Raw genomic sequence first — 12,120 nt, forward strand, 5'->3', positions numbered from 1 at the left:
GAGTTTATTTTTGTGAATGCTGTAAGAAAGTGGTCTAGTTTCATTCTTCTGCATGTTGCTGTACAGTTCTCCTAGCACCATTTGCTAAAAAGACTGTCTTTTTTTACATTGGATACTCTTTCCTGCTTTGTCAAAGATTAGTTGGCCATACATTTGTGGGTCCAATTCTCGGTTCTCTATTCTAGTCCATTGGTGTATGTGTCTGTTTTTGTGCCAATACCATGCTGTCTTGATGATTACAGCTTTGGGGTAGAGGCAAAAGTCTGGGATTGTGATGCCTCCCACTTTGGTTTTCTTCTTCAATATTACTTTGGCTATTCGGGCTCTTTTGTGGTTCCATACAAATTTTAGGACTGTTTGTTCTAGCTTTGAGAAGAATGTTGGTGCAATTTTGATAGGGATTGCATTGAATGTGTAGATTGCATTGGGTAGTATTGACATTTTAACAATATTTATTCTTCCAATCCATGAGCATGGAATGTTTATCCATTTTTTTGTGTCTTCTTCAATTTCCTTCATAAGTTTTCTATGGTTGTCAGCATACAGATCTTTGCCTCTTTGGTTAGGTTTAGTCCTAGGTATTTTATGATTCTTGGTGCAGTTGTGAATGGGATCAGTTTCTTTATTTCTCTTTCTGTTGTGTCAATATTGGTGTATAGAAATGCAACCAAATTCTGTACATTGATTTTTTACCCTGCGACTTAGCTGAATTGATGTATCAGTTCTAGCAGCCTTTTGGTGAGTCTTTCAGGTTTTCCATGTAGAGTATCATGGCGTCTGTGAAAAGTTAAAGTTTGATGACTTCTTTGCCAATTTTGACGCTTTTGATTTAATTTTGTTGTCTGATTGCTGATGCTAGGGCATCCAACACTATGTTAAACAATAGTGATGAGAGTGGGCATCCCTGTCACGTTCCTGATCTCACGGAGAAAGCTCTCAGTTTTTCTCCATTGAGGATGATATTAACTGTGGGCTTTTCATATATGGTGTTTATGATTTTTAAGTATGTTCCTTTGATCCTGACTTTCTTGAGGGTTTTTATTAAGAAAGGATGCTGTATTTTGTCAAATGCTTTTTCTGCATCTATTGACAGGATCATATGGTTCTTATCCTTTCTTTTATTAATGTGATGTATCACATTGATTGCTTTGTGAATATTGAACCAGCTCTGCAGCCCAGGAATGAATCCCACTTGATCATGGTGAATAATTCTTTTTATATGCTGTTGAATTCAATTTGCTAGTATCTTGTTGAGAATTTTTGCATCCATGTTCATCAGGGATATTGGCTTGTAGTTCTCCTTTTTTGTGGGGTCTTGGTCTGGCTTGGGAATCAAAGTAATGCTGGCTATATAGAATGAGTCTGGAAGTTTTCCTTCCATTTATAGTTTTTGGAACACTTGAGAAGGATAAATACTAACTCTGCTTTAAATGTCTGGTAGAATGCCCCTGGGAAGCCATGTGGCCCAGGACTCGTTTGTTGGGAGATTTTTTTTTAATTTTTTTAATTTTTTAATATTTTTTATTATGAAATTTATTGTCACATTGGTTTCCATACAACACCCAGTGCTCGGGAGATTTTTAATAATAGTCCAAAGTGTTGGACTATTCATGTTTATTTGTTTCCATATGTTTTTGAATTTCTTCTTTAATTGCCTGGTTGATCCATTCATTCTTTAGTAGGATGTTCTTTAACCTCCATACATTTGGAGGTTTTCCAGACCTTTTCTTGTGGTTGATTTCAGGTTTCATAGCATTGTGATCTGAAAGTATCTATGGTATGATCTCAATTCTTTTATATTTATTGAGGGCTGTTTTGTGACCCAGTATACAATCTATATGGAGAATGTTCCATGTGCTCTCAAAAAGAATGTGCATTCTGCTGCTTTAGAATGAAGATTTCTGAATATATCTGTCAAGTCCATCTGGTCCAGTGTATCATTCAGGGCCATTCTTTCTTTATCAATTTTCTGTCTAGATGATCTGTCCATTGTTGTAAGTGGAGTATTAACCACATTCTTACTAATAAGATTGCTTATGTGTGTGATTAATTTTTTTATATATTTAGGAGTCCCTGAATTGGATGCATAGACATTTGTAATTGTTAGCTTTTCTTGATGGGTAGACCCCATAATTATTATACAATGCCCTTATTCATCTCTTGTTATAGCCTTTAGTTTAAAATCTAGTTTGTCTGATATAAATATGGCTACTCCAGCTTTCTTTTGACTTCCAGTAGCATAATAGATGGTTCTCATCCCCTCACTTTGAATCTGAAGGTGTCCTCAAGTCTGAAATGTGTCTCTTGTAGACAGCAAATAGATGGATCTTTTTTTTTAAATCCATTTGGGTGTCCTATGTCTTTTGATTGGAGCATTTAGTCCAATTACATCTGGTGTTATTATTGAAAGATATGGGTTTAGAGTCATTGTGTTATCTGTAGATTTCATGCTTGTAGTGATGTCTCTGGTCTCTTGTGGTCTTTGCAACATTCCACTCACAGAGTCCCCCTTAGGATCTCTTGTAGGACTGGTTTAGTGGTGATGAGGTCCTTCAGTTTTTGTTTGTCTGGGAAAACCTTCTATTATCTCTCCTTCTATTCTGAATGACAGGCTTGCTGAATAAAGGATTCTTGGTTGCATATTTTTCCTATTCAGCACATTGAAATTTCCTGCCACTCCTTTCTGGCCTGCCAAGTTTCAGTAGTTAGGTCTCCTACTACCCTTACGTGCCTACCCTTGTAGGTTAAGGTCCGTTTGTCCCTAGCTGCTTTCAGAATTCTCTCTTTATCTTTGTATTTTTCAGTTTCACTGTGATATGTCATGCAGAAGATCAATTCAAGTTATGTCTGTAGGGTGTTCTCTGTGCCTCTTGGATTTCAATGTATGTTTCCTTCCCCAGTTTGGGGCAGTTCTCAGCTATGATTTGTTCAAGCACACCTTTGGCCTCTTTGTCTTCTTCTGTAACTCCTATGATATGGGTATTATTATGTCATTGAATCACTTAGTTCTCTAATTCTCCCCTCATGGTCCAGAATTTTTTTTATCTTTTTCCTCAACTTCATCTTTTTCCATAATTTTATCTTCCATTTCACTTACTCCCCTTTGCCTCTTCAATCCTCACTTTCATCATCTCTAGTTTATTTTGCACCTCACTTACAAGCATTTTTTTAATTCATCATGACTATTTTTTAGTTCCTTGACCTCTGCAGCAATAGATTCTCTGCTGTCTTCTATGCTTTTTCCAAGCCCAGCAATTAATTTTATGACTATTATTTTAAATTCTTGTTCAGTTATACTGTTTATATCTGTTTTGATCAGTTCTTTAGTTGCCATTTCTTCCTGGAATTTCTTTTGAGGAGAATTCTTCTGTTTCATTATTTTGGCTAGTTTTCTGTCCCTCATGCATTTTAAAAGCTTGTGATGTATCCTGCACCTGCAAGCACTACTATATTAAAGAGGTATCATACACTGTACAGGGCCTGGCCCTCCAGGAGGTGTTTTTTGGAGTGTGTTACTTGTTCTCTGTTGGTGTGACTGGTTGCTTTATCTCTGTATCGGTAGTGATGTTTTGAACCCTTCACCTGGTGTGCTTTGATTTGATGATTGAAGTAGCCCTGGAAAAGAAAATAAACATACAAAAACAAAACAAAACAAAACAAAACAAAACCCAGAAAAAACAAAAAACACCAACTACAGAAAAACAACGGGGTGGGGGCATTGTTGATGGAAGAGGCCTTATCCCATACAAAGAGAGAAATGACAGGGGCTCAGAAAAAGACAAGATCACTGACCAGGCAGAGAAACTATATGGTTTAATCCAGAAAGAGAGAGAGAGAGAAAGAGAAATAAAGAAGGAGTTATAGAACAGAACAGGTATAAAGAGAATAGATTAAATATGTCTGCTTAAACAAACCAATAACCAGAATAACCAGACTAGGAGAGGGAAGAAATAAGAAGGATAAAAGGGAGAAAAAAAATATATATGTATAATAAGAATTGTCTGAGAATTAAATCAGAAAATGCAAAACCGCTGGGTGCCTTGCAACTCGTGGCAGTGCTGGTCTGGAGGAGGGGCTGTCTGGTTTATCAGTGTCAATTCCATTCCACTAGACACGAAGTTACCAGGCAAGGAGGGGTGTGGTTTGGTGTAGGCGGGTCCCACCTCTATTGTGGGCTCACTGTCCCTTCCCTGAAGCCCCGCCTTACTGGTGATGGGGAGAAAAATGGCAACACCCCACTCTCCCCCATGAACCAGTTGTCCCAAACTATTCTGTACAGGCCATCCTCACAGTGCCCTGGGCGCGAATGAGGCGGTGTGTCTCATTCCGACCACTCCAGTGCCTCCCTGGTTTTTAATCCCGGGATTTAAACACCTGGGATTTAAATCCCGGATGTCTTAAAGGGTCTCACACTGTGCACCCTGGTTCCGGAGAAGTGCCGCTCCATGCCGCTGATATATGGCTTCTGGCTGGCGGGCGCAGGCAGTCTTGCCCTTTGAACCGTTATATACCCTCTTCCCACAGTACTCCAGAGAAGGGATTGCTTTCTCCCACTGCGGACTGTGCCTCTAAACTAGTTAGCCCAGACTGGCTCCCCTCCTCCTCAAGGGTGGGAACAGGGCAGCCAGCCCCCAGTCCAGAGCAAGCCCCTCAGATAATGGATCTTTGTCCATTCCGGTCAGTGGTTTTTCTTTTGTCCAGATACAGTCCTATGCTCCCCCCAGCTTCTCTTTCTCTTCCCTTTGTCTCTCCACAGAAGGGGATCCCTCCCATCTGTGCTTCTGCAGCCCGTTTTATCTCTACCCAGTTTGCAGTCATGTACCTATGGCCTGCCAGATTGTCCCCTTGGGCGCCTGGAGACATCTTTGTCACTCTGCAGCCTGGACTCTTGAAATTCAAAGTTCTTTGGCCTCAACACTGCTGTGTTTGAGGGACCAGGGAACTTTGGGTCCCCCTACTTCTCTGCCATGTTGTTATCTCCTCGTAATCTGCATGTTTAATTCAGTCCCTATCAAAATACCAACAGCATTTTCTATACAAATTTTAGAAAAATTTCTATGCACATTTTAGAAAAATTTGTATAGAACTTCAAAAGACCCCAAATAGCCCAAGCAACCTTGAAAAAGAAAAGCAACTCTGGACGCATCACAATTCCAGACTTCAAGTTATATTCTAAAGCTATAGTGATCAAAATAGTACAATGCTGGCAGAAAAATAGGCATACATATCGATGGAACAGAATAGAAAACCCAGAAATGAATCCACAACTATATAGTCAATTAATGTTCAACAAAGCAGTAAAAAAATATACAATGGGAAAAAGAGAGTCTCTTCAACAAATGGTGTTACGAAAACTGGACAGCAGTATGCAGGTTCCTCAAAAAGTTAAAAATGAAACTACCTTATGATCCAGCAATTGCACTACTAGGTATTTACCCAAAGAATAGAAAAATACTAATTCAATGGGATACATGTACCCTGTTTATAGCAGCATTGTCTACAATAGGCAAATTATGGAACCAGTTCAAACTGATGAATGGATAAAGAAGATGTAGTATACATACACAATGGAATAATACTCAGCCTTTGAAAAGAACGGAATCCTGCCATTTCAAATGACATGGATGGAGCTAGAGAGTATTATGCTAAATAAAATGTCAGAGAAAGATAAATACCATATGCTTTCTCTCATATGTGGCATTTAAGAAACAAAACAAACAAGTAAAGGAAAAAAGAGAGAGAGGCAAACCAAGAAACAGATTCTTAAGTATAAAGAACAAAGTGATGGTTATCAGAAGGCAGGAGGGTGGGGTGATGGGTGAAATAGGTGATGAGGATTAAGGAATGTCCTTGATGTGATGAGCACCAAGTGTCACATGCAAGTGTTGAATCAGAATATTGTACACCTGAAATTAATATTACACCATATGTTAGCTAACTGCAATTTAAATACAAACCCATCCTGGGAGGGTCCAGAAGACCTATCTTTCACCAATACTTCAAGAAATAAGTTTGCAAGGGGTGCCCCAGCTAAAAAAAAGAAAATGTGGTACACACACGCATGCATACACATACACAGAGGAATATTATTCAGCCACAAAAAAGAAGGAAATCTTGCATTTGCAACAACATGAATGGACTTTAAGGGCCTTATGCTCAATGAAATAACTCAGAGAATGACAAATAATGCATGATCTCACTTATATGAGGAATCTAGACAAACAAAAACCTGAACTCTTGGATACAGAAAACATCCTGTAGTTGCCAGTGATAGTATAGAGAGTGGGTAATATGGGTGAAGGTGGTTAAAAACACAAACATCTAGCTATTATTAAATAAAGAAGTCAGGGGGGTGCGCCTGGGTGGCTTCAGTCAGTTAAGCAACAGACCCTTGATTTCAACTCAGGTCATGATCTCACAGTTCGTGAGAAGGAGCCCTGGGTCAAGTTCTGCACTGACGGTATGGAGCCTGCTTGGGATTCTTTCTCTTTCTCTCTTCTGTCCCTACCCTTCCTCCTCTCTATCTCTTTCAAAATAAATGAACCTAAAAAAAAAAAAAAAAGGAGTCATGGGTATGTAATGTACAGAATGATGACTACAGTTAATAATACTCAGGTATATTTGAAAATGTTAAGAAAGTAGGTCTTACAAGTTTTCATGACAAGAAAAAAGATTTGTAACTATGTATAGTGATCAATGTTAACTAGACCTATTGTGATCATTTTGAAATATGTAGAAATATCCAATCATTATATGGTATACATATAACTAATATCATGTTAAATATTAATTATTTCTAAATAAAAAACTACTGGCATAAATTCTAGACTATTATTTAAACTGAAAATATAATAATAGAGGACAAGGAAAAAAAAACCTTACCAATTGGTTCAGCAAATCCTGATTCAGAGAAAAAACTACTGTCAGTTCTAATTATAATGTCATATATTATCATGTTAACAAACAATTCTCCTGTGGCTAAGTGTCTGGACTCTTTTTTAGATTTTAGCCATATTCATTGCAAATATATTTTCAGAAATTATTTTCCTTTGTTTTATATTATTAATAATGCCCAAATTGGAATTTTGGGCTAAAATATATGCATAATTAATTATTTTAAAGACTTGTTCCTTAAAAAATTTTTTTTAATGTTTTTTTTTGAGAGAGAGAGACAGAGTGCGAGAGGGGGAGGGGTAGAGAGAGAGAGAGAGGGAGACAAAGAACCCGAAGCAGGCTCCAGGCTTTGAGCTGTCAGCACAGAGCCCAATGTAGGACTCAAACCCACAAATGGTGAGATAATGACATGAGCTGAAGTCGGATGCTTAACGACTGAGCCACTCAGGTGCCCCAAGTTGTTACTTGTAAATCTAGAGGTAACTAAATCTAGAAACATACATACAAAAACATACATTTTTTTTGTCCGATAACCTCTCTGATCTGTTTATGCTCATGAAATACAAATTAAGAAACATATCAGAGTAGTTACAATTGGAATTCATTTAGTGACCTTTGAGGCTTGGACATTCTCCAGATATTTAGTTTGACTTTTCTGTTGGGTGAATTAACTGTACATGTTCTACTGTTTCTCAATAGGAATGTTGCTAACCTATAAAAATGACACAAACATTTTTGGTAGGTCAAACTTGCACTAGCATCTACAGTATTATTTCTACGTAGTTGGTGTTGTTGGTGTCCCTGCTGTGTTCTAACGGAAGATCTGGATGGTTGGGGTTAGGGTCTCCTTACTCTGGTAGAAGAACAAAGCAAACGGTCTTTCTGGAGCCTATTAAGCTCTTACATTATTGCCTATTACAACAGGTTTATATCATTTTTGAGCAAGTCAAGAAGTTATACCTCTTAGTCTCTATTCTTATTATATTTTTTGTTAACTTTCCCCATCTGTTTGCTTATGTTTATGAATATCACATTGATTTGGTATCAAAGACCAGTTTGATAATGGCATTTCTTTTAATATGTATGATCTACTAATTTTTATTCTTAATTTTTTACAATATCATTTATTATTTATCACTATCACACAGAGAGGAAGAGTAGAGAAATATTAGAATTGAGTTTTAGACCATTGACATGGTAATAGCAATAGGGAGTAAAACTAGTTTACATTCTATGAATTTTAGGATTTCAAAAGGAAGTTACTAATGGATGATGCAGTTTCTTTAAAACAGAAGGGAAAAAAACAGAGAAAAATAAAGACATAAATAAAGTGTAGTATATGAAAATATATCCAATAAAGGAATTTCTCTACGTTTTGAGTCAGAACAAAATTGTTACTTATGCAATTTTCAGAGGGTGCCTCCAAAAAGAAATGCAAAGGGATTTCAAAACAGTTGAAATTACTTGTGTTTAATGAAAGATTATTTTAATACATGATTAATCCTGGACATTTGAATGTTCTGTTTGAAGGACCTCTGTTGAGACATCCTCTTCTTTGTGTATTTCATCTTTCTTATCCAGGGCAAAGAAATATTCAAATCTTTTAGGAAGGTGGGATGATGTTACAGTAGTATCTATCACTCTATCTTTTTCTTTCAAAACTGGACTCTTGTTTTCTTTACCGATTCCTTATACATTTTGTTTTGAAAAGGATTTTTATTTGCTTTGTGATCTTTAGCCATATAATAAATGCTTTTAAGCTTTCCTGCAAATTATCAGTAATCTCTAAAAAAGGCTCACTAATATGAGAGGAATACAGGAAGTAAAACAATAACATTAAGATTTGCAAAGTGGATTATGGCTATGCCAGACTTATTTATCAAAAGATCTTTAGGCACATATTTTTCCAGATAGTATCCACATAAAAGTAACTTACTGGAAATGTTCTCAATGGTTCCTGAAAAACAAAAACAAATAAGGGAGATTGGTTTGACCTACTATCATAGGCCTCCCAAAAATACTCCTTTGTGTTGTTTTAACATCTAGCTTCCAAGCCATCTACTATGACCTTTCATTTTGGAATTTCTTGCAGAAACATAGGTCTGTGGATTATTCTTGTATTCACCTCCTCCTCAATGTCTTTACTGACGTTTACTGTACTGTATGTAAAGTTTATTTATCTCTTTAATTCTTTCTTCCTTCCCTCTCCTTTATTCAAAGACTAATTTCCTTCCCTGTGTCCATTGCATTTCACCTAAAATGTTGGTATTTTTTTCTGTCCTACTATGGACATTTAATTTTTTTAAATATACAAACCAGTTCTCTTGATATAAAAAGAACAGTGTATTTCTCAGTTTATTCTTTCTACAAACCAGTTGGCTTCAACTACAAGTTAATCACTGATGACTCTAAATTAACTTTTGATCTTCTGAAAGTGAAAAATCTATGAATAAAATGTTATGCACATTGCAGTAGTCTAGTACATACGGGTGTTATAAATAAGACAAAAACTTACTGGGAAGTGGTACAGCTCTACCTGAAATACAAAACAAGTAAACGTTAGCCCTTTTCATTAGCTTATTATTGGACTTAAACGCTTGGGTATCTTTTTAAATGATGTGCCAGAAATACCAAAACTACTGTCATCTTGTCCTTGTAAATCCAGAGAAGGAAGCTGTTTATTAGGGGTGTAAAATACACAGTCCTGGGATAGGAAAGAATATTAGAGGAATGAAGTCTGTGTGCTCAAAATATATTTAACTGCTCTCCCCTCCCCCCCCCCCCCACACACACACATCACAGTGACTGATTAAGTTTTTCTTCCCAGCCTCTGAGAACTTTCAGAGACTGGAAAACCACTGCTTATTTAACCTTGGTTGTTTGCTATTTTAGTGCATTTATTTTTTCATTTCCTTTTTTATTTTCCTTTTTTTCCAGGTGTCCTCTATTATTTTGAATTTAAAAAGTGGACTAATACCAAAATGCTTTTAGTCTGTTTTTCATTTCTCCCTTTAAGAACTAGTAGACTTTTTTTCCTTGTCAGGAAAAATTCAATGGGGGATGCTTGGAAGTTGGAATGGAAGTCAATGAAAATTAGATCTGTTTCTGCATAACATAATCATGGAATATAATGCCAAAGTAATCAGTTTTGACTCTTCTTTCAGCTTGAAGCACTCAATAATTTAAAAAAAAAGCCAAACAAATGACGACTTACTGGCTGATTCAGAAAATCTTAATTTATAGAAAAACGATTGCCATTTATTATTAAAATATAATATTTTATTACCTTAGCAGGCTAGCTATAGTTTGCTACTTGGGACTTTTCCTAAATTATGCTTAAAACATCTCATGCAGTTGCAAATAGCTTGCTACAATTTTTTTCTTTTGTACTATTTTCTTGGTTCATGTTCAGTGAGTAGCTAGAGGTTAATCATTTTGAAGTCTTGTTAGTTACCTTGAAGAAAAACATAGTGTCTTTCCTACTCCTACAACATTTTTAGCCTTGCTCACTTATTTTTTTTATTTTTTTAAAGTTTATTTATTTTTGACAGAGAGAGAGAGACAGAGCATGAGTGGGGAGGGGTAGAGAGCGAGGGAGACACAGTATCTGAAACAGGCTCTGAGCTGTCAGCACAGAGCCTGACGAAGGGCTTGAACTCACGGTCAGCAAGATCATGACCTGAGCTGAAGTCAGATGCTCAACCGACTGAGTCACCCAGAGGCCCCTCACTTATTTTTTTAATGTTTATTTATTTATTTATTTATTTATTTATTTATTTATTTATTTTTGAGAGAGCATGAGTGGGGAAAGGGTAGAGAGAGGAGTCAGAGGATCCCAAGTGGGTTCTGTGCTGACAGCAGTAAGCCTGATGTGGGGCTCAAACCAGGGAACCTTGAGATCATGACCTGAGCTGAAGTCAGATGTTCAACCAACTGAGCTACCCAGGTGCCCCTAGTCTCACTCATTTAATAAGCACTAAATCATAAATTAATGAAGTTATAAATTGCATTTATTTAATGCTTAATGTTTATTCTTGAAATTTTCTCTTCACTGATTTCAGGGCTCATGTTCATTAACTACATGAATCTCCATATGTTCCTTGTTGACATACAATGACAACATTTGAGATTCCAAATGGACTGAATCTGGCTTCTCACAGATAACATGCTTTTTTCTTCTGAATATGATTATTTCATGCTCTCACTTTTGTGGGGGAAAAAAGTGAATTTTCTTTCTGGGGACCATTTAATTTATATTCTTCACCTTTTGCTGTGGCTAAAAACCACTTAGGAGCCTAGCAAAAATTCTTATTTAGATTCCCTGCTCATTCCACTTTTATTCACTTTGAATTCAGGATTAAATTACGTTTGATGTTGATAAGAAATTTAGTTGATTAGAATTTCTCATAACTCATATCATCCAATAATCAGTATGCTTAATTCAGAAAATGAACAGACTCATGGATGGGTGTTTCAGGATCTTCTCAGATACAAAGAAAACATAACAAAAAATGTTACTTGTCTAGGACATGAATGCCTTCTTAGAGGCATGGTAGGTTTCCTGGATTAAAATCAAAGTTACTATTTTTTCACTTCCCAGAAGATGTCTCAGAATACAGAAAACGAGAGTAGAGTGAAAGCTCTTTTTACTACTTGACCCATTTTGCTGACCTTTGTGTTCTTTGTTGGAGGACATCTGCTGAAACCTCTGTAGAGGTGGGCAAATTCCTTTGGGTGCCCTTATGTTCCCATCTACTGCAGGAGGAAGGTAGAAAAGCTATTAGAAAAGTAGGTAAGTTGTTTAAACATTTCAACTTTAAAAACAAAAACAAACTTCTTATGTCTCAAATTGGACTCTCTCTATAGATTCCAGTCTATAACAGTGAGGCAAGGTTTTATTTTTATTTTGCATGGATGTGTGTTTCTGTTAGTTAACCCGGTATTTAAACTCTCTTGTAAACCCTCACAATCTAAAAAGTTCTGATTAATAGATGTGTCACCTAGAATGGAAAGTAATATTATGATTTGCAAAGTGATATTATACAGGTCTTCATATACTTGTTTTTGAAATATTCAGATTGAGATAAATGAAAATGACTTACTGTAGGCTTCTTAGAGATTCTTAAAATACAAAAACAAATAGAAGAGTGTGGTGGATTGACTAATGGTCTCCCTATTGTGTTTTTCAAGGTGAGCTTTAATATCTAATTCCTTAGTGCCCCACAG

At 36.4% G+C, this 12,120-nt stretch overlaps 1 protein-coding gene across 36 annotated transcripts in view; it reads right to left on the bottom strand.

Moving 5' to 3' along the window:
* TSBP1 (testis expressed basic protein 1) overlaps nt 1-12,120 on the bottom strand; it is a 220,018-nt gene that overhangs the window by 31,891 nt on the left and 176,007 nt on the right. For 27 of the 36 annotated variants that reach the window (XM_045057354.1, XM_045057353.1, XM_045057351.1 and 24 more), the window contains 5 exons: nt 11,566-11,649; nt 9,410-9,430; nt 8,831-8,851; nt 8,158-8,175; nt 6,883-6,900 (listed from right to left, as the gene is read on the bottom strand). In XM_045057354.1, the coding sequence (XP_044913289.1) occupies nt 6,883-6,900; nt 8,158-8,175; nt 8,831-8,851; nt 9,410-9,430; nt 11,566-11,649 (162 nt within the window). The remainder of the gene's footprint in view (nt 1-6,882; nt 6,901-8,157; nt 8,176-8,830; nt 8,852-9,409; nt 9,431-11,565; nt 11,650-12,120) is intronic. The other 9 variants (XM_045057358.1, XM_045057355.1, XM_045057330.1 and 6 more) reach the window with 7 other exon arrangements.

The sequence above is a fragment of the Felis catus genome, chromosome B2 (assembly GCF_018350175.1).
Source record: "Felis catus isolate Fca126 chromosome B2, F.catus_Fca126_mat1.0, whole genome shotgun sequence".
NCBI classification, from domain to species: Eukaryota; Metazoa; Chordata; class Mammalia; order Carnivora; family Felidae; genus Felis; species Felis catus.